The 23,313-nt window shown below is 46.2% G+C and overlaps 1 protein-coding gene across 1 annotated transcript in view; it reads left to right on the plus strand.

Annotated features, from left to right (window-relative positions):
• The window catches only part of C17H19orf12 (chromosome 17 C19orf12 homolog), a 53,791-nt gene extending 49,171 nt beyond the window's left edge, over positions 1 to 4,620 (plus strand). The window contains exons 2-3 of the mRNA XM_056862658.1: positions 3,204 to 3,379; positions 4,338 to 4,620. Of these exons, the coding sequence (XP_056718636.1) occupies positions 3,220 to 3,379; positions 4,338 to 4,603 (426 nt within the window). The 5' untranslated portion in view covers positions 3,204 to 3,219 and the 3' untranslated portion in view covers positions 4,604 to 4,620. The remainder of the gene's footprint in view (positions 1 to 3,203; positions 3,380 to 4,337) is intronic.
• The last annotated feature ends 18,693 nt before the right edge of the window (positions 4,621 to 23,313 follow it).

The following is a 23,313-nucleotide window of genomic DNA, read 5'->3' on the forward strand; positions in this document are numbered from 1 at the left end:
TCCGGTCGTGCCTCTTGGCTAAACATTTGACCAAATATAGCAGGCTAATTTTTAAGTTGATAATTTTGTTTGGCCCACGAACGATGTTATAAATATCCAAATGGCCCTTGGCAGAAAAAAGGTTCCCTACCCCTGCTATAGATGCACACATAGGCCATTTATTCATGGAAGGTTTTGCATTGGATTTGTCACTCTCTAGATGCACGTTTTCCCCATCTGAATTCTCAAAACACTGCAGGGCGGCTTATTGTTGAGTTTTGAGAATATGGATGGGGGAAAAGGGCATCTAAAGAGTGGCAAATCCAATGCAAAACCTTCCATGAATAAATGGCCATAGGTCGGGTGGCCAAGTTCCTCTTCGCCGCCGCAATATTCAAAAGCCAGTGGGAGGACGTTTCAACCTTCCAGGACATTTATTCATGGAAGGTTTTGCATTGTGGTTCCCAACCTTTTTTTGACCAGGGACCACTAGGACTTTTTTGTTCGGTGCAGGGACCCCAAGGTTCAAAATAAAAATTCTGAGAATCTGAAAATAAACTTTAATCATAACTGTGAGTTAAACATTAAACTTATAAAAATATATATTCAAATATTATTCTAATAGAGAACTTTTAATTGAAAATATTAATTTATTATGGGTTTATAACTTTGTTTCGTGGACCTTAATTTAGTTCTCGGGGACCCCTGGGGGTCCACGGACCCCCGGTTTGGAACCACTGCTCTAGATGCCCATTTCCCCCATCTGAATTCTCAAAACTCTGCAGGGCGGCTTATTGTTGAGTTTTGAGAACGTGGATGGGGGAAAAGTGCACGAGTCTATGAAACGCAAGGCAAAAGCCTCGCAGCGCGCAAACGGCCTCTGCAACCCGCTGCGTTTCTCCCGCGGAAGGCCGGCTGGGGAAAAAAAGAACCCAACCCCGGGCAGCTCTGCTGCACCGAGGGAGGCTTTGCCCCCGGCTCGACTCATCCTCGGTGGGCCACTCCCCGGGGAGGGCTGCAGGACCCCGGCCGGGGACCCGCCTCTTCCCCCCGGCTGACCCTGCACCGCGGTGGGTGGGACCGGTGCGTCGCGGAGCCTCCTCCGGCTGCCGCCGCCCCAGGTAGGAAGGCCGAGCGGGGAGGGGACGGCCGGCCTGGAAGCCCCGAGCGGCCCCCGGCGAGGGATCCGGCCCGGGAGGGTCCGTTTCGGCTGGGCGGGGGGCCGGGGAGGCTCCCCGGCTTCTCCTCTGGAGGCCGGGGCTCGGCTCGCCTTCCTCCCGAAGAGCCCTGGGCGGAGATCTGCCAGGACGACGGGTCGACCCCAGCCGATAAGGATCAGTTCACCTGGAGGGAATGGCCGCTGGGGCCATTGGACTCCATGGCATGGACGTCCCGCCCCTCCCTAAACCCCGACCTCCTCCCGCCGGGGGGCAAAGAGGGACCTGGCAACCCTAGCTCCACCGGATCGTGGGTTGCGCGAGAGGCATCTGTCAGCAATGCTGATTCTGTGACCTTAGGCAGATCACGAGAGGGAGGGCACCTTGGCCATCTGCTGGGCATGGAGTAGGGGTCACTGGGGTGGGGAGGTAGTTTGGAATTTCCTGCATTGTGCAGGGGGTTGGACTAGATGACCCTGGTGGTCCCTTCCAACTGATTCTATGAGAGGCAAATGGCCACCGGGTGACCCTCTGCCTAGAAAGAGAGCCAGGGACATAAGCAAAAGAAAACCAGAGTGGGGGGGCGTTCCTGCAACGCTACACAGAATTGCCGAGAGCTGGCTTCCTTTGATGTTGCCTCCTGGCTCTGGTTTTTTGAGATGTACTGCCTCTGGATCTGGAAGTTCACTTTTGTCATCATGGCAAGAAGGTATGAACCTGGCTGATACCCTTCTAAAGCCATCACTTAAAAGCATAATCTTAAAACAGGGTGACACCCATCAGGTCAGTGGGTTTACAAGGGTGCAATTCTGTTTAGGATTGCACAGAGACTATTTTTTATTTTATTTTTAGCATCAGTGGGCTACAGCCCTCTCCCTCAGATCCATTTAATGGGCCCCAGTCTGCAAAAACGTATGCTAAAATAAAGTTAGAAGGCAGCCATAAAGTTCCCTGCTTGTTTCTGCCTCAACAGGCTAACTTGGCTACCCTTCTGGAAGGGCTTAGAACAAGGAGACCCCGACTGAATGCACATGAAGCTGTCTTATGCCAAGTCATGTCTTTGGTCCATCTAGCTCAGCAGTCGCGCAGGGATGGAAATTGCACTGTCATGCTGTGGCAATAATTTGCAACCGGGTTTTGGTAGGAGATCAGTGAATGGATCTTCCCAATGTTTTTAAAAGTAGAAAAGCACCCACCCCTGCCCAGTTTGGATCCAGAACACAGTGCAAGGGTAGTGCTTTAAACCTTTCTCCTCTTTTGCAGTTTCACAACTGTAATTAACGCTGGAAGTGGGGAAAGAAGAAAGTCCTTAAGCGGGGATCACTTTTGATCAGTGAAACTGGCATGTGGGGGATGGGTGGAACACAGTGGCTGAAAAAAGTTGAATCGAAATTCAGAGGGGGGCTTTATAGCATGTGCATATGTAAAACTTGTAGGCATCCTGGAATACCTGGGAAGGGGTCTTTATCAGGCAGAAAGCAAACATCCCTACCTACAATTAGAAGGATGTTAATCCTTAACAAAACCAGAACGAACCTATAAACGGCGGCCAGGATTACTTCTTATCAAAGAGCTCCAGTAAAGATTACCGAGGTCCTGAAATAATTGTACTTTGGTTCACGGTGAGATACTGAATCTTATGACTATCTGATGACTCTTAAGAACAAATAGTTCAGAGGGCGATACATCTGTGGAATGTTTTGTAGACAGAAGGTGGGATGGGTTCCTATTACATTTTAACACTCCCCCCCCCAAGCTGCTTATCTGTAAGGTGAATGCTTTTGCCCCAGGTAACAGGGTGGGTGATCAGGTTGGCTGTGAGGTGGGTTAAATTGGGCAGATGTGAAGTAAAGTGGGGATTTGAATCCAGGACTCCCAGATCCTAGTAGTCCAACACTATAGCCACGACACGAGGCTGGCTCTTGTTCCATTTCGTTCTTGCTTCATTGAGAATGTCGGACGTGGTGTGTAGAACTGTTGAGCTGTGTTCCACCTTGTCTCCCTGCAGCGCTTCACACCTTTATATAGCAGTTGTTAAAGCAAAAGTTTCTTTTAAATCATCGTAAGGGGCAGGCGAGGCAAGATGCCGATCAACGTGAACGACGTGATGCAGCTCCTGTGCCGCGTCTCTGAAGAGCAGAAGATGAAGGCGGCCTTCCGGCATTCTGGACGAGGGGCCCTGGTGGCTGGCGCAACAGCTTTTGTTGGAGGCTTGGTCGGAGGTCCGCCTGGCATTGCCATAGGTAAGTGAATGTTTCCTGGTGGAAAGGAAGGCTGTGTTGGAAAGCTCAGCCTTTTTTGTTCAAGTATTAAGGAGCTGGTGGGGTATAGAAACCATCCAGCGTGGTGTAGTGGTTAAGAGGGGTAGGTTTGGAGCGGCGGCCTCTGATCTGGAGAACCGGGTTTGATTCCCCACTCCTCCACATGAGCAATGGAAGCAAATCTGGTGAAATAGATTTGTTTCCCCACTCCTACACATGAAGCCAGCTGGGTGATCTTGGGCAAGTCACAGCTCTCTTAGAGCTCTCTCAGCCTCACCTACCTCACAGGGTGTCTGTTGTGGGGAGGGGGAGGGAAGGTGATTTTAAGCCGGTTTGATTCTTCCTTTCTACTGATGAAGAACAGGAAGGCGCATTGTCCTGGTCACACAAAAGTGGTGTTCATGTGTGTTGACCACCCAAAAAAGGCTGTGCGGGTGATCACGGGATATACAGAGTCAAAAGCCATTTGGGCTGGGGTCTGTGATAAGGAGCGGAATGGGGCAAGATTGAGTGGAAAAGATGGCTGGATCCAACCCAGGGTTCCCAAAAGAATGCTTCAATGCAGTCATTGGTTATATGAACATATCACCCGGATGACAGTGTCCATGGAACTGTTCTTGCGTGGTGTAGTGGTTAAGAGCAGTGGACTCTAATCTGGAGAACCGGGTTTGATCCCCCACTCCTCCCCATGAGCGGTGTACTCTAATCTGTTGGACTGGGTTGGTTTCCCCACTCCTACACATGAGGCCAGCTGGGTGACCTTGGGATAGTCACAGTTCTCTCAGAACTTTCTCAGCCCCACCTACCTCACAGGATGTCTGTTGTGGGGAGAGGAAGGGAAGGAGATTGTAAGACGGTTTGATTCTCCTTAAAATGTAGAGGAAAATGGGGTATAAAAGCCAACTCTTCTTCTTCATTCTTTTCTGTGTTGTGCTTCTAGGAGGTGCCGTCGGAGGCTTGCTTGGTGCCTGGATGACCTCTGGACAGTTCAGACCCATCCCTCAGATCATCCTGGAACTGCCTCCCATGGAACAGCAGCGGCTTTATGATGATGCTTATGCCATCATTAGGAACTTAGACTGGACTGACCTGGCTCAGCTGACAGCCCTGGTCATGGGGAACTCGGCTGTTCAGCAGAAGTTGCTAGGCGTGCTGATGAACTATCTCACCAATGAGCTCCGGGCAGAGATCCGGTATGGAGACTAGATTCTTCCAAGGTTTCCTGCGTGGACTTTATTTTCCCTTTTTTTTTCTTCAGTGAAGTACATTTTAATCTATCAGGATCATTGATTTCGCAGTAGGAACGGGAGAGTTCTGCAAAGAGTAAATGCACAGTCTTCCCCCCTCCCACTCCTTTAATGGGAAGCACACAACTCAGTTGAGTGTGTCTGACCTAGTGTCCTCCCCCCACCCCCCGGCCTTTTCTCACCCCTCTCCTGTCGCCCTAGCGTTGTTCTCTGCTGCTCCAGGAATCGCTCCCATTTCAGTTCCATGCCTATGTTCATTGACGATAGCACCTAGATCCCATGTTCTCTTGCTATAGTGCCTTTAGGATGGCTGGGGGTCTAAATACCAATGGCTGCCGGGGCCAGCGAGCCAACGCTATCAGATGATCCTGTGGCAACGTCAGTGGGTGGAACTGGCTGTGCTGACATTTTATCCTTATAACATGAAACTGGAAAAGATCACAGTGCTTATACTGGTTGGTATGAATCTGATATTTATGATGTAGGTTTTTGCCTCGCTCTTTAAAATATTTGCTGTGTCAGCAGGGTACACCAAAATAGCCCTTTGTAAAGGTTGAAATGGTGCCTGTCAAATTGCCTGAACCTGGCTACCTCTTGTATCATGGAAGACATATAAACAGTCTGTTGTGAACAGTTATTTACGGAGTTCGGAGTTAACTGAGATCCGCAGCAACTGGACATGGCTTGCCTATGGAGGTCACCTTTTGAGCAGAAGGTGTTCTCATGAACAGTGATACATGAGAATCATTTGTGCCATTATTTCCATTTTAAAAAGACCTTTGCAGATAGGGGTGCCAACTCCAGGCTGGGAAATTCCTGGAGGTTTGAGCTTGGAGCCTGGGGAGGGACCTCAGTAGGATATAACACAATAGAGTCCGCTGACCAAAGCAGCCATTTTCTGCAGGGAAACTGATCTCTGTAGTCTGGAAGTCAGTTGTAATTCTGGGGGATCGCCAGGCCCCACTTGGAGTTTGGCAACAACCCTATTTGTAAAGTAGGAGAAAATATGATTTGATTATGTAGTGGACTTCAGTTCAAGGTTCTCTTCTCTGCCCTGGTACGCCATCGCATCTTACATTTGATACTTCCTTTTCCTCTGAGTGTTGGAACTCCTTGGAATAAGTCCTTGTAATACCTACACCTGGCTGTGTTGTAATACTCCATAGACCCCATACCTATAGGTTATGCATGTTACAGAATAGAGCTTTCAGCCTTATGTTCTTAGCAGTACGGAGCCAGTGTGGTGTAGTGGTTGGGAGCGGCGGACTCTAATCTGGAGAACCGGGTTTGCTTCCCCACTCCTCCACATGAGCAGCAAAGGCTAATCTGGTAAACCGAGTTGGTTTCCCCACTCCTCCACATGAAGCCAGCTGGGTGACCGTGGGCTAGTCACGGTTCTCTCCGAACTCTCAGCCACACCTACCTCACAAGGTGTCTGTTGTGGGGAGAGGAAGGGAAGGAGATTGTAAGCCAGTTTGGTTCTCCTTAAAAGGTAGAGAAAGTCTGCATATAGAAACCAACTCTTCTCCTCCTCCTCCTCTTCAGAATGAGCATATTGATTTCAGTTGGCTCAGGTTGGAGTAACTCCACATGGGGTTGCACTGTGAATCCACTAAGCATTTGTGTCTGCTGCTCATGAATTCAGGAATAAAGTCGCCACCTTCCAGAACAGCTCTCATGTGTGCAGTAGCAGCAGAGAGAAACTTTCTCCTTGCTTTCAGTCATTCATATGAGAGAACATGATGATCCCCCTCCCCCCTCTTAAAGGTGTCTTGCTTTCCAGAGCTGCCCTCTTGATTTCTTTGTTAAACGTTGGAGCTCTAAGGTGCCTCCTTTAAATGCAAAGTCCACAACGCAGTAAATCTGTGTTTATATTATGTGCGTTTCCTAATAGTTGGAATTCAAAAACTGTACATCCCACCTGAATTTCGATTTAACACACACACATTCTATGTTTGCCTGAATTGATTCAGTTAAGAAATAAAACATCTACTGTCCCTCATGATGCAAATATTCTAAGCCATAGATGCTGTTCCCGCATGACACCAAACAGTGGTTTGCACTAATCTTAGTTTAAAATCAAAACCATGGTTTTAAAGTTCCCAGTGTTAAATGGGACAGCCATAATTGTGAATGACTGGCCTACTTTCATTTTTTTTATTACAGCCAAAGGCCAGCATAAAATATACATCCTATGAACTGGTCTGCTTTTGTTTTTCCATCCCGTCCACTTCAAAAGTTCACTTTATTTATTTCATTTAGAAAATGTTTGTGCCACCTCTCCAGAAACCTGCCTGAGGAATCTTAAAGGTAAAGGTCCCCTGTGCAAGCACCGGGTCATTCCTGACCCATGGGGTGACGTCACATCCCGACGTTTACTAGGCAGACTTTGTTTATGGGGTGGTTTGCCAGTGCCTTCCCCAGTCATCTTCCCTTTACCCATAGCAAGCTGGGTACTCATTTTGCCGACCTTGGAAGGATGGAAGGCTGAGTCAACCTTGAGCCAGTTACCTGAAGCCAACTTCCGTCGGGATCGAACTCAGGGTCGTGAGCAGAGCTTGGACTGCAGTCCTGCAGCTTATCACTCTGCACCACGGGGCATCTTACAAAATGAAAATAATATAAACAAATAAAAGATATTAATAAAAACCCAGCATTAAAACCCAGCATAAAAATATAGACCATAAAAACAAACCACTTACAGCTTTAAAAAAAAGTTTCCAGAGTAAAAATAGTGTTAAAAGATCAACCCCTTACCTATGTGGGAATGTGTATCCTCAAAAATCTGGGTTTCTGATCATGCGTACAAGAGCTGGAAAATGCGTGCATTGCCCTAGTCACTCAAAATGGCAACCATGTGTGTTGAGAGCATCACATGTAGGGTGATTGCCCCTCACACACGGTTAGATTGTAATTGCCAAAACTGTAGATTGCCAAAATTGTAACGACTGAACAGGGCTCAGAATATGTTCAGAATGTTTGGAAAGGGCTGTCAGAATGAGAGACTTACTCTTGAATTTGTTCCAATGTAAAAATGTCCAGGCCAGCGCTGGTGAGAACAGTATTTCATATCCCTTAGTGTGGATTAGTTCTCTCTGAACATGCTTTAACCACCCTGTTTGCAATCAAATAAAAGCACATATTTCCCTTCTGCCCTTTGAAAGCACATACATGGCTGAAACAAATGTTCTAATCTACGGTAGGAACACATTCATTTCACCAAAATCAATCAATAATACATGCAAGATTGAGATCTAGAATCGTAGAGTTGGAAGGGTCATCTAGTCCAACCCCCTGCACAATGCAGGAAATTAATAACTACCTCCCCCCCACACCCCCAGTGACCCCTACTTCACGCCCAGAAGATGGCCAAGGTGCCCTCCATCTCATCATCTGCCTAAGGTCATAGAATCAACATTGCTGACAGATGGCCATCTAGCTTCGGCTTCAAAACCTCCGGGGAAGGAGAGCTCACCACCTCCCGAGGAAGCCTGTTCCACTGAGGAACCGCTCTCACTGTTAGAAAATTCTTCCTAATGTCTAGACAGAAACTCCTGTACTAGGCGTCGATGAAAGCAGAGTATAATAAACAGGAACGGATATTGCAGTCGTTTAAGGACGATTTGGCTGCTCGGCAGGTTACATATTGCTTCCCGAGTTTGTTTTTTTCCTGCCATTTAAATACTACTCTCCCACCTCAGCTCGGTGGTTTAAGCTGCCTGATAAGCCATATTTTATTTCTTTTTCTCTTCCTCGTCATCCTGGAAGCAGTATTTGCTGGGACCTGAGGAGAAAGCGGCGTGTTTGTGCCCCGCAGAAATCCACCTGGCACCTCAGCATCCTGCCTTCCGGCTGTTGCGACCCTCCCCTAACGCCTCTCTGCTGCACAGTGCCATTACCCAGGGCCTGACGCACCAGGGTTGTCTTGGGAACCAAGATGGGCCGCGCCAGCAGTTGTAGGAAACAGCTGAGGGAAAGCTGGTATAGGGAGCTGCACATATTTACACCAGGAAACCATCTGTTCCACCGACGGTTATTACCCTGGCAGTGCGTTGAGTCTGATAGACGCAAGCGGCATTTGAACAGGCAGATGGTGTGATGTTTGGGAAGGATTTTTGGTGGCGGAGGAGGGGGATTAAGCAGAACTCTTTGCCCACCATTTTCTTGGGGCTACCTGCATAAGAGCCAGCGTGGTGTAGTGGTTAAGAGCGGTGGACTCTTAATTTGATTTTGGAGAGCCGGGTTTGATTCCCCTCTCCTACACACGAAGCCAGCTGAGTGACCTTGGGCCAGTCATACTCTCTCAGCCCCATCCGCCAGGTCCCCCTTCTTCATCAGTGGGAGGTTTTTGGGGTGGAACCTGGGGAGGGCTGGGTTTGTGGAGGGGAGGGACTTCAATGCCATAGAGTCCAGTTGCCAAAGCGGCCATTTTCTCCAGATGAACTGATCTCTATCATCTGCAGAGCAGTTATAATAGTGGGAGATCTCCAGCCACAACCTGGGGGTTGGCAGCCCTACTCTCAGGTTGGGGCTGAGAGAGCTGTGACTAGCCCAAGGTCACCCAGCTGGCTTCATGTGTAGGAGTGGGGAAACCAACCTGGTTCACCAGATTAGCCTCCACCGCTCATGTGGAGGAGTGGAGAATCAATCCCGGTTCTCCAGATCAGAGTCTACCGCTCTTAACTATTACACCATGCTGGTTCTCTCGATGGGCCTTTGACCTGTCACTCTCTCTGTCTAAACTACCTCACTGGGTTTTGTGGTGATAAACTAGAAGTGGGAAGAACCGTGTTTGCCACTCTCAGCTTCTTGGAGGGAAGGCAGGATAAAAACGTGATGGGTTCCATTTTACCATGGCTTCATCCCATTCCCATTTAATAACATTTCTCCCCTCTCTCACCTCCAGCTACAGCCAGCATCCAAATGAACCCCCCACCTCCACCCCAGAAATCAGAACGATTCTCACTTTGGAATTAAATCCATTTTGCCACTAATTAGAACACAAGCTTTCATCTTTGCATATCAAGAGATTACCAAAAAAAAAAAAAAATCAATGCCTGTTCCCCAAGCTGCCATCCAATGTACACACATTTCATCGCTTAATTGCTGTTACCTCTCTGCTAATACCTCCTATTAAGTGTGATTTATGAGACCTGCTAAAGCACACAAAAGATAAAACATAAATTCCTCCTAAACATTGCAAAAAAGGGTGAAGGGTGGGGGAATACAGAAGATTGAGGGACCTGAAAATCAGCATCCTCCAATGAAGGAACTTCAGAGGAAGGAACTGAAGAATTGGAAGGCCCAATTGGAAGATTTGACGGCATTCGTCAGGGACTCAGCAGGTCGGATAATTGTCTCCGTTTGGGCTCCAACAGCCTGAATAGCCCAGCTTAGCTTGAGCTGGGTGGAACTCAGAAGGTAAACCAGGCTGGCCATGGTTAGTACTCGGGTAGGAGACTACCGAGGAAGACCGGGGTTGCTATGCAGAGGAAGGCAATGGCAAACCACCCGTGCTTCTTTCTTGCTTGGAATTCCCCCTGGATGAGGTTGCTATGAGTCAGTTGTGACTCAACGGCATGTTCTTCTCTAGCCGGTTTGAGTCTCCCTTAAGTGGTAGAGAAAGTTGTGTATAAAAACCAACTCTTCTTCCTCTTCATGCCTGGCGAGGGGGCCTGCTGCATGTAAGCCTTCCTTCACCGGTTGCCAGGGACACCGGGTTGGCTATGTGGCAAACACAATGCTGGACTAGGTTGGTCACTGGGCTGATCCAGAAGGACTCTTCTTACGTTATCTAGATGGTCACTGTTCCCCACATTCTAAAGGCTATCTGCTTTAGGGACAGGACTTGAGGGGAGTTTTCGCTTCTTTGGATTTTTTATGACATCTGCATAAAAGCACCAGGTCAGGAGTGGCTTGGAGAACATGCAGTCAACAACGTTTGGGGGATGTTGGAAATGCCTTGAACAGAGTTCTCCAAGGATAAGCACGGTTTAAAAACCTTGTTTAGCAATCCCATCAAAGCCAAGGGATGAAGAAACCTATTGAAGCAAGCCTATTTGGTCACATTTTCTGCCACAATTTTCATAAAAGATTTCACGTACCAAGAGTTTGAAGAAGAAGAAGAGTTGGCTTTTATACGCCGACTTTCTCTACCACTTAAGGGAGACTCAAACCGGCTTACAATCCCATCCCTTCCCCTCCCCACAACAGACACCCTGTGTGGTAGGTGAGGCTGAGAGAGAGTGACTTCCCCAAGGTCACCCAGCTGGCTTCATGTGTAGGAGCGGGGAAACAAACCTAGGTCACCAGATTAGCTTCCTCCGCTCATGTGGAGGAGTGGGAAACCAAACCCGGTTCTCCAGATCAGAGTCCACCGCTCCGAGTTTGGATTAGCAAGTGTGCGCTCACATTATACACAAACCCAGTTTGCTTGGTTATTTCCAGATTATTAAGGGAACCAAGAATTCTAGCTGGGGCAAATGGGGAAGTCTTGGGCACCAAAGGCAGTTCTGCTCTGCGGCCCGCAGTTCTGTCTGTGGCATCCAAATCAGTCACCAATTCCAGTGCCGGCAGCTGCTGCGGAGAAAAACAGTTATGGATAAATTGTTGAGTGGGTCCCTCAGAACACATTTTAAAGTAGAAAAACAGAGTGAAATCTGGACGTGTATATCCTGAAAATCAAGCGGAACCATCAAATAGCATTCCTTGCTCAGCCATCTGCAATAATCATCGAATGTGCTTTTCGGAGCAGTTTCCATTTCCTGTCACTATGGAAGAGGCAGGTTCGTTCGCAACCCACCCAAAATAACAGCAGGCCAGATGTGCCTCGTAGAGATGTTGGGGTAGAGTGCCTCCCCTCTCCATCACAGACATTCACCCTGAATGTCAGCTTGCAAATGGAAACAGGAAGCGGGCAGTGTGGGTGGCTTTTGTCTTTCTCTTCCTCTGCGGGCAGAGAACAGCAGGGCCTCTTGAACCGTTGGAACCGAAAAAAATTGTTCTTTTTGGTTAATGTTTCAGTATTGGTCATCGCACAGCCTAGCTGTGCTACGTGTGCTTTCAAGCGGCTTTGAACAAAAGAAAACTCCGGTGGCTCTTCAAAGACAAACATATTTATTGCAGCATCAGCTTTTAAGGGCCTGAGCTCATTTTGCCAGATGAGCTCATTTTGCAACCTTTCTATGTGCATTTTTGTACCAATTCTCCCGTGCTAATTTCCAAACCCCCAGGTGGTGGCTGGAGATCTCCCACTATTACAACTGCTCTGCAGGTAATAGAGATCAGCTCCCCTGGAGAAAATGGCCACTTGACCATTGGACTCTATGGCATTGAAGTCCCTCTCCAAACCCCACCCTCCTTGGGCCCCACCCCCAAAATATCCAGGTAATTGGGAGTGAAGGGTTCTGACCTGCATCTCCCAGATCCCAGTTCACCACTCTAACCACTACACCACATTGCCTCTCAATACACAGTGATCATTCACAGCCACTGGTGACAACATTAGATTGCTCGGTCATGTTAAGTCATTCAGTGCCTAGAGAAGAACGTGAGGTAGGTGGGGCTGAGAGAGTGTGACTAGCCCAAGGTCACCCAGCTGGCTTCATATGGAGGAATGGGGAAACAAATACAGTTCGCCGCTCATGTGGAGGAGTGGGGAATCAAACCCGGTTCTCCAGATCAGAATCCACCGCTCCAAACCACCGCACTTAACCACTACACCGGCTCTCTATGGATATGACAACATCACCCGCAACATGCTGACATCACTCCCTGTGGGCATGGAAGTGACATCAGGGTGTTGCCAGGGGATGCTGTGGACATTCTCGCATTTGGGCAAAACTCTATGGTTTAACCAGAGTTTTGCCCAAATCGACGTTACTAACGGGTACATGGGGTGTGACTTCAGTGTGTTGTGGACACTGCCAACATTCCCTTGTTTCCTGTCATCTTTTCCCCCCACCAGCCAGCTGAGATGTGTCAGGGAAGCACCTACTAAAATGACTAAACTGAGGTCTACTGAAGCTAAAATGACTAAACCAAGGCTGTTGTACTTTGGTCACATGAGAAGACAAGAGTCACTGGAAAAGACAGTCATGCTAGGAAAAGCTGAGGGCAGCAGGAAAAGAGGAAGACCCAACAAGAGATGGATTGACTCAATAAAGGAAGCCACAGCCTGAAGGTCTATTGCCTCTGAGAAATAACCATTGATGGACCTGTGTGTGTGTTACCGGTAAGTGCCATCAAGTCACTTCCGACTCATGGCGACCCTATGAATCAATGTCCTCCAAAATGTCCAATCTTGTGGACTTCCTGTAGAGCGTTTGGTCCGAGCGCCATTGTTTCCTGGGGGCTCCCAGGAGACACCAAGAGTCGTTTAGATTTGGAGTGCAAAAAGCACCCCAACTCGATCCTAAATAGTGGATCGGGAAGCAGGAAATTCCCCTGCAGCCTTCAAGAGCGGTTTGGACTCCCATATTCTCTGAGAGAGCTTTCATTAAGCCTCTCGTAGATTTGGAAGCTGTCCCCGCCGGCACATAGGGGCTACCATTGCCATGGACGACTCTTTGGCCTTAGGCTTTGAACTCCTCTATACATTAATATCAAAGAATCTATGAAAAGAACAAGAAGCCTCACCTTTGGAAGTCAGAGTGAGTAAAAAGACACTTTTTGCCTTTATCTTGATTGAGAAGACCTGAATGACGATAAAAACACCTACGAAAACCGGCGACTCCCTGCCCAGCGTAATGAGACTTTTTAAATAAACAAATGCCATTAAATGAACTGACTAAGACTTTATCAACTTGATCAGTGAGTAGACGCAATAAAAGGGACTTTTGAATGACTTTACAACTACCAATTAAATGCTTTGAGGGGAGGGAGGGAGACGAAAACCTTCCCCCCCACTTCCGGATCTCTTTGATTCAATGTCCAGCCACGTCGCCTCTTAAGACCGGAAGATAATAAGAAGGGCTTTGTTACCATCGAAAAGACAGGGCAGACTGGAAGACTTGAAGTGAATCTCCCCGGTGTACCCGTCAAATCGTTCCTATCACTTAACCACCGAGAGGAGACGACGCAGGGTCTATGATACTGCAGTTTCCTGTCTACTTTATTTTCTTTATCTGTGCCGCTTTGAAGCGTAATTGAGGATATCTTGAAAATTACAAAGCCTGCTTCTATATAAGAATACAAGCAGATATGTCAAACAAGAGGATGGAAGAGATGTTACTCAAACAAATGGACATGTTTGCAGTGCAACAAGATTTAGTCTTTGAAAAACAACAAGCGCTCTCACATCAAGTATTTCAACTAGCTGAGGTGATGAATATCCTATTTAAATCAATTAATGGAAAACTGGACACTATTATTGAGGAGATCCACGATATGAAGACCCAAGATACGACAACAATTATGTCAATGGAAAAAAAAGATTGTACTAAGGAGATGACGATTGAATGCTATGTGGAAATGGTGATAAAACCTGGAAAAAATGACAATGAATTAGAACAATCTATTTTTAAAGAGATAGCTGCAAATGACCAGCTGGCAATGAGAGAGAGCAACATGAGAGAATTCAATACCTCTACAATCTACTTTTCTGAGTTACTGCTGACAGGAGGAACATTATTATCCCAAGAAAACACTTCCTGGCAGCCAGCGATGGAGGGAGACATGACGAAGGATTTTACCAAGAAGCTGCTGGAAATTTTAACAAGAAGCCAATGGATACAATCACTGGGATCTTCTTTTACATTTTCAGAGGCCAGAATTGCAGCTACTATACTGAAAAATGGGGGGGTGGGGATTGGGAAATAAAGAAGGACTGGCAGATCCCCTCCCATAACAAGATAATGGCTAAGATGATGCTTATTTTTAGGGTGTAAGGGAGGCACGGTGGATTTACTTTGATGAATTTCTAATGGGAAAATTTGTTTATGTATTGATCTAATCCCTTTATTATAGAATAATAGAATGTTATATAGAGACAATGATGATAATATTATAACTAGGTAGGACTTGAAATTGCTTATAGAAGTAGTATAGATAGCTTAAAGCAAGTCTGTATGAGAGAAAATAAGGATTAGAAATTAATTTGAAATGCAAAAGTGTTAACCAGTAGAATTAGTGACTGAAGAAGATGCGGGGAAGTCATATATAGCAGATAGCATTGAATACTATAGATAACATATTCTCAGTAATAGCAATGAGCATTTTTTGTTACAAGTAGTTACAACTGAATATATTATTGAGATATGTTTATTTTTGTTGAATTGTAGAAAATAATAAAAATAATTAAAAACAAAAACAAAATGTCCAATCTTGTACAGCCTTGCTCAGATCTTGCAAATTGAAGGCTGTGGCTTCCTTTATCGAGTCAATTTATCTCTTGTTGGGTCTTCCTCTTTTCCTGCTGCCCTCAACTTTTCCTAGCATGACTGTCTTTTCCAGTGACTCTTGTCTTCTCATAATGTGACCAAAGTACAACAGCCTCGGTTTAGTCATTTTAGCTTCTAGGGTCAGTTCAGGCTTGATTTGATCTATAACCCACTGATTTTTTTGGCGGTCCAGGGTATCCGTAACACTCTTCCCCAACATCTACATTAATTTGTCTGATTCCCTTTGAAAGCCATCTTCGGACTGCGCTACAAGATGCAGGTTACCATGTTCCAAGTTGTTGACCTGATGCCTGGCATGGGTACTTACCTGCTACAAGCGTTGATTGTACAAACATTGATCTGCATGGTGTCGAGATGGCAAGAGGGAAGGGTTGTGAACATCGAATCAGGGGAAATTATTCTAAGACGCTCATTTTCCATTATTTGTGCTAATTACTTTTGGTTTGAAGTGCAGAGCTATGCATGAATCCAGGAAAGGATTAGCGTTTCTAATTTACACCTCTCTGGGCTAAAATTGTCAGAAGGCATTTGAAGTTGGCAGGTTCCTGTAGATTATTCCAGAACACTTCAGAGCAAATGACTGATGATTAGCTATTTTGGGGAGCGCCGAGGAGTGGAAAGGGAAGAATGAGAGATGTTGTCCGGGAAACAGATGAAGAATACACATCACAACGGAGACTAAGCCTTGCGGTCATACATAATAGAGATGTGGTTCTCATTGTGATATATCAGGATGGAACTGGGTACCTTAGCAATGGGTGCTAGTTCTGCTAAACCAACTCAGGATCTTTATGGCTGGCTATGGGGCCAGAAATACCCTCAACCCACATATGATATTTTTCTTAAAACTGAGCTGTCTCATGCAGCAATCCAACACCCATTGATGGCGTCTGACTTTGTAGCTATTGCTGTGATTTTGTCACCTCGATATCCTTTTCTGAATCAAAATGCTCAGCTCTGTTGATGCAGTAGGAGCCCTTGTGCTGCTGTCTACTTCTTAAGACACTCATATTGGCCCAAATTCCTCTCAAAGGGAGGCTCTTTGCACCACATTTGGGGGCTTTCCCTCTAGACATTTCCAAATGTCCCTCTGCACAGAATCATATTTAAGTGCGGCTTCACAGATGACCCTGCCATGACCAGGATAGCCCAGTCTAGACCAATCTCACCAGATCTTGAAAGTTAAGCAGGTCCAGCCCAGGTTTAGTACTTGGATGGGAGACCACCACGGAAAACCAGGGTCGCCATGCAAAGGTGGTAGCGAGATGGCAAACCACCTCTAAATGTCTCGTCTTGAACACCCTGCGAGATTGGCTGTGACTTGCCGGCGCTTTCCACCATCATAGATGACCACATGAAGTACGTCAGTTACAAATAAAGCAGCCTGTTTTACTTTTGACATCCCTCTGTGCTGTTAAAAGTGGGACCTACCAGTGGCTGGATAAGAACCACAGGTGTTGCCAGCTGGAACTGGTGGGGAGATATTGTCAGGGGTGGAGGGAGGCTTCTGAAACAGAGAAGAAAGATAGCTGGCAGATAAGAAGTTCGCCACCTGGGGTTCATCTCAAGCATCAGTGTGGTGGGAGTGATTTTTAGAATTTAGGCCAGAGAAAGCCAGGTTGGAATCCCTGCCAAAATTAACTTCCTGGATGATCTTGAATGAATAATTATTACTCAAGCTAATCTACTTTACAGGCAGGGCTGCCAACCTCCGGGTACTAGCTGGAGTTCTCCTGCTTTTACAACTGATCTCCAGTCAACAGAGATCAGTTCACCTGGAGAAAATGGTCGCCTTGGCCATTGGACTCTATGGCATTGAAGTCCCTCCCCTCCCCAAACCCCGCCCTCCTCAGGCTCTGCCCTCAAAACCTTCAGGTATTTTCCAAACTGCAGCCGGCAACCCTACTTACAGGGTTGTTCTGACGATTAAGAGGGGAACCGTGGACATAGCTCTGAGCGCCTTGGATAATAAATGGTGTAAAAATGATTATAGTACAGCATAAACCCAGTGTGGTGTAATAGTTAAAAGTGTCAGATTAGGTTCTGGGCAACCCAGAGTCAAATCCCCACTCTTCCAGGAAAGCTTGCTGCGTGATCTTGGGCCAGTCACGCACTCTCAGCCTAACCTACCTCACAGGATTGTTGTGGGGACAAAATGGAGAAGACAAGAACAATGTAAGCTGCTTTAGGGAGAAAGACGGGATTTAAACGAAGCAAGCAAATGAATTAAAAAGGTGTTCTTGGGATGAGGGCTGCGGTGGAGTCCAGGATGGCAGAGCCTCAGCACAGATTCTAACCTCTGGCTGCCAGTTTATATTAAAAACATGTTTCTGTAGCATTGTGGGATAAAAAGCTCCATCATCACCATTTTTAGTATTCATTTTCAACCAGACACGGAATCTGATGAGGAAAACAAGGATTTTGCGTTCAAATTTCTCTTAAAAACCAGAAACATGTGCTTGACTCCAGGGGTTTTGTTGACCACATGTCATTTGTCTATGGGGTGGGCAGGGGGGAAACAACACACACGCTGTTTCAATTGATGCAGACTGCGGTGGAAAACTGCAAAAGGCTTGGGAGAACTGAGTCATTCCGAAAAGAATAAACCTGAGCAAGCATAAACGACAGGCCAGCCTCTTCCTTACTAATCTGTAGGGTTGCCAGGTCCCTCTTCGCCACCGGCGGGAGGTTTTTGGGGAGGCCTGAGGAGGGCGAGGTTTGGGGAGGGGAGGGACATAAATGCCATAGAGTCCAAGTGCCAAAGCGGCCATTTTCTCCAGGGGAACTGATCTCTATCGGCTGGAGATCAGTTGCAATAGCAGGAGATCTTCAGCCATCACCTGGAGGTTGGCAACCCTACATTAGTCACACCTGGAGGTTGGCAACCCTACTTCAATCACACATTGACGATCCTTGTGTTGGGGTGGCATCTGCTGCCAAAGCAGTGTTTTTAAAAATCTGCCCAGCCAATCAAATTTCTAACAGCCAATCAGAAACCTTCCTGGGCAAAAGCCTTACCTGGCCCTGCCCACTTTCTAAAAACACTTGACGGACACCATGTCACCCACGGACCCCACATTGGGGACTTCTTGTTTCTAGCAAGGGTTTGTAGCGTATCGCTTTAGAGCCAAATGTGGCTCGGTACAAAACCAAATACCGCTCTTTAAAGAAGAAAATAAAATGTTTAAGTTAAGATATACCGGAGGGGCAGGAGAGATGCTAGAATAACCAGTATGTGAAGGGAATGGCAGATGAAGTTTTTCACAGGCTTCTTTGAGATACTTTACAGCAAGAGAAATGATGGAGGGGAACAGTTGTCCTCACTCCAAGTACAAACCACACATAGATTTATGCCAGAACACTAGAGCAATTGCACAAAGTGCTCCCGTGTTTACTTCTTGCGAGACCTTGTGTGCGCAGCTGCTTAGCAAAAGGCTCACAACCGCGGGTTGCTGAAACGTCACGGATTATTAACCAGCATGTCAATTATCACTAATGTTCGGCTGTATAATTTCAGTTCTGCAAATGGGCTTTCTTATAGTGGCTCTCTGCTGCTCTCCCACTCTGAATTTTGATGTAAACTGGCTCTTTAATTATACAAAGGTAATGACACCGGCCTATGACTCAGTGGTACAGCACATACTTCACAGGTAGATGATCTTGGGTTCAAGGTGCTGAAAAGAGACAATTCTCTGCCTCAGACCCTGGTCAGTGCTTATGAGTCAGGGTAGCCAAGACTGAGCAGGCTAGACTGGTATAAGCGAGCTCCGTTTGTATACAAGCCCTCTAAGAGAGGCCCTCTAAGATATCAGACAGAGGTCCTATCAAGCCCCAGTACCAGAGAACTTTTATCTGGAGGTGCCAGGGGCCGAACATAAGATTTCTGCATGAAAAACACATACCCTCTCAAATCTATGGCTCTCTGTGTATCTCATGCTCTCATTCACCAACACAATCAGATCCACTCATACAGACTTGTGAAGAATCCTACTGTATTCAATGAAGAAGACGAGGAAGAATCATAGAGTTGGAAGGAACCACTAGGGTCATCTAGTCCAACCCCCTGCACAATGCAGGAATTTCACAACTACCTCCCTCACACACCCAGTGACCCCCACTCCATGCCAGAAGATGGCCAAGATGCCCTCCCTCTCATGAACTGCCTAAGGTCACAAAATCAGAAGAGTTGGTTTTTATATGCCAACTTTCTCTACCACTCAAGGAAGAATCAAACCGGCTTACAATCACCTTCTCTTCCCCTCCCCACAACAGACACCCTGTGAGGGAGGCGAGGCTGAGAGAACTGTGACTAGCCCAAGGTCACCCAGCTGGCTTCATGTGTAGGAGTGGGGAAACAAATCCAGTTCACCAGATTAGCGTCCACCACTCACATGGAGGAGTGGGGAATCAAACCCGGTTCTCCAGATCAGAGTCCACCACTCCAAACCACTGCTCTTAACCACTATACCACATTCTTAGCCACTACACCGCTCTTAACCACACCACACAGGTAAATGGGTAGCAGGGCTACAACCACAGTCAGTGTAGTGTAGGAGTTAGAGTGTTGGACTAGGCTCTAGGAGACCCAGGTTCTAATCCCCACTCTGGCATGGAAGGTTACTGGGTGACCTCGGGCCAGTCACACACTCTCAACCTAACCTACCTCATAGGATTGTTGTGAAGATAAAATGGGGGAGAGCAGAATAATGTAAACCACTTTGGGTCCCCATTGGGAGAAAGGTAGGGGCATATAAATGAAATAAATAAATGAATAAACTAAGAGCACACAATGAAGTATCATTAGAGTTGGATCGGGGCTCAAATTTCTGTGCTGTTCCCCATCATTCAGACACTCAGTGATTTTTCAATAAAAGCTTTCAAGCCATCCATTGTATTGATACACTGTAATCTTTAATCAACAATTTATCCTTCAATTAAAAAGAGGGGAAATGGTTATTCAGGGGGGAAAAAGTTCAGCTCCAATGTAAACATATTGGCGAATGGGGAAAAACAAGTAGGGAGCCATAGATTTAAAATACCAACTAGTATTTCTGACCCAGAAAGGAAAAGAAAACCAACAAGATATACCATCTATAGGAATGGCTCATAGTATAATTAAAGTTTAGGTATAAAATTATCTGCAGCAACAACGTCGCTGTGGTCTAATAGTCAATGATAGTGTAATAATTTGGTTACATACATCCTAATATAAAAGCATTTCAAACATATAAATAAGCTATTTGAGGTTTTTAAAATACTTTAAAAAATACTTTAGTTCCAGCAAAGTGCTGATCGATGCTTAAGTTATAAACAGAGACACCTAGTTTCAAACCGGGTTTAAAGAGGTTTCATTCCGCCCCCAAATCCTTCCCCTTAATCTGAAGTCTGTGCGTGTGGTTATGGGAGAGGGAGACCTTCCACGTGAGCCAAGAGATTCCTTCCTTAGTTTGCAATCTCTCATTAGAACTCAGTACGAATCCTAGCTTTTATTTAAACGAGAAGTAGGTTTCTAGCCCTCAGTGTTGCAGAGCTAAGTGGTTAAAGTTCTGAGCAAGAAAGCAGGTGAAATCGATTCTTATGCCACACAGCACTCATGATTTTGAGGTGAACCCAATATTAGGGCAAACCGGCAGCCAGTTTGAGTTGGCAGAAAGCAAATGGCATGAAGAGGATCCTTTAGTCCTGCAAGCGACCAGCAACACAACTCAAACGCACACTGCCTGTATGCGTTACGGCTGCTTCTCATCCTTTTCTCGCCAATTCTGAAAACTCAAAACCCCAAATTCTGAAAACCCAAAAATTTGCTTTAAAGTAAACTTTAAGAGCTGAGATTTTCAGAAATATTAGAGAAAGGACCTCCCCTCACCCACAAAATAAGTCACACACAAATTCTTCATTAAAATTAAACTCCACATATGAAATACTTATTATGGAAGCTGTAGTTTTCTTCCATTAAAGACCTCCTTGTTACAAAGACCATTATCCTATTGGGTGATGACAATTTTTTAGCATGCATAATTTTAAATAAATTAATGGATGAAAATAGGGCTTTTGTCCCTGTAAGAGAAGGCAATTCTGTCTGCAAGCCAGCTTGTTGTACACTGTACATGTCTAGGGTTACCAAACACATAATTTTATATGCTTTCCACGCCAGGCGGAAAATGACCCTTTTAGTCCAAAATTCTCCATTTGCCTTAAACAAGACACTGATCAGCCAGCGCCTGTATTTTTTTACTTATTAGTTTGAATATGAAAACATTCAAGGAGTGCTAAAGCTGGGAAAAATTTACATGTTATGAGCCAAAGCTCATAATGTAAGCCCGCAGATAGTTGTTTATACTATAAATTGATTCCCAAAGGGCCACGACTGATTTTCAAGTGTCCATCCCCAAAATTTTCCTAATGTGGAATCGAACATGACTGCAGTGTTAAGGCTCTCTGCAGATATTGTGAACAAACTGAAGTTTGTTTGCAATGGGCAAGTAACTGGTTAATTTGTGGTGTGTGGCCTCCTGTCCCCCCCTCTCTCCCACCCCCAGCCCTAAAGATGGAAGCTTTCCACTCACCCCAATTAGTTGTGATTTCCAAATGCCAGGCAACCTTAAACCTGAAATTAGTTTCTTTCCCAGGAACTGTCTTCCTTATAATCAATTGATAATTTATTACAGTCATGGTAAAAGGTAAAGGTAAAGGTCCCCTGTGCAAGCACTGGGTCATGGGATGACGTCACATCCCGACGTTTACTAGGCAGACTTTGTTTTTATGGGGTGGTTTGCCGTTGCCTTCCCCAGTCATCTTCCCTTTACCCCCAGCAAGCTGGGTACTTATTTTACTGACCTCGAAAGGATGGAAGGCTGAGTCAACCTTGAGCAGGCTACCTGAAACCAACTTCTGTCGGGATTGAACTCAGGTCGTGAGCAGAGCTTGGACTGCCGCACTGCAGCTTACCACTCTGAGCCACAGGGCTCTTGTGACAGTCATGAATAAAGCATACATGGGATTCTCACAGTGCAATCCTATGCATGTTTATTTAAAAATAAACTTAATTCAGTGGGGCTTGCTCCCAGGTTCTTGGGATTCTTAGGACTGCAGCTTTACACAGTGCAACCCTTAAGCAGAGTTACTAGGATTGACAGCTCTGGGTTGGGAAATACCTGGACATTTTGGGGGTGGAACCTAGGGAGGGCAGGGACCTCAGCAAGGTACAAGGCCATAGAGCCCAACCTTCAAAGCAGCCATTTTCTTCAGGGGAACTGACCTCTGTAGTCTGGAGATCAACTGCAAGAACAGGAGATCTCCAGGCTCCACCTGGAGGTTGGCAACCCTTATAGGCACACCCCTCTAAGTCCAGTGAAGTCAATGTGGGCTTAGAAAGGTGTACTAGGATTGTACTGTTACCCACAGTTTAATCTCGGTTAAGAATCCCAATTACTGCGGAAATTGCTGGCATCATTAGAGTAAGCCTCCCTCGTTTGGCCATCATGGCCAACAGGAGTTAGCCGTGAAAACTTCGGTCTCAGTACACTCACAAGAGCGTGCTTCCACTTGCTAGCCTGCCAATCAACCTGCTTATTAAATAAACTCTTCTGGGTGTCTGAAACGAGTCTAGGCAACATCCTCCTCCTACAATCTCTTCCTTTTAGCATCACAATCAACTTAAGGCTCTTGAGTGGAAGGCCAAACCCAACACAAAAGGTTTGATTATTGTCCACAAACAGGGGCCATCATCTCAGATTCCTGGTCCTTCATGTAGGTATCACACAAATGGTTGGATCTGGAATTTGGCCTATGGTTCTAGGGAAGGCTTCTCCAGTATATACCATGTTTGATGATGTCAAAGACCTCTACCTGAGACCCTGGAGAGCCGACGCCGATCTGAGTAGACAATACTGACTCTGATTCAGTATAAGGCAGCTTCATGTGTTCAACATCAACAATTTAGGAGCTAAGAACAAGGCTTAGCCCCAACACGAGCTTAAGGGACCAACCTTTTCAGGAAACCTGTCATGCCTGGGTTTGCTACAAGCATCCAATTCAGCTCCACCTCCAACTTAAATAAAAATGGTCCACTTTTAGAAGAAACAACGGCCCCTGACACACCCATTGGACATGATCCCACCTTCTTCCTTATTCACAGAGTAGGAAAACGTATGGAATTGAGGAACACAATCAACAACCTCTCTGACAAGTGCCTTATGGCTACCACCTGTCCTCGGTCCTCCTCAGAAGTAACGACACGGATCCTACAACTAACTAGGCTGCAAAGAGG

This window comes from Euleptes europaea, chromosome 17, assembly GCF_029931775.1.
Source record: "Euleptes europaea isolate rEulEur1 chromosome 17, rEulEur1.hap1, whole genome shotgun sequence".
In the NCBI taxonomy this organism is placed as follows: Eukaryota; Metazoa; Chordata; class Lepidosauria; order Squamata; family Sphaerodactylidae; genus Euleptes; species Euleptes europaea.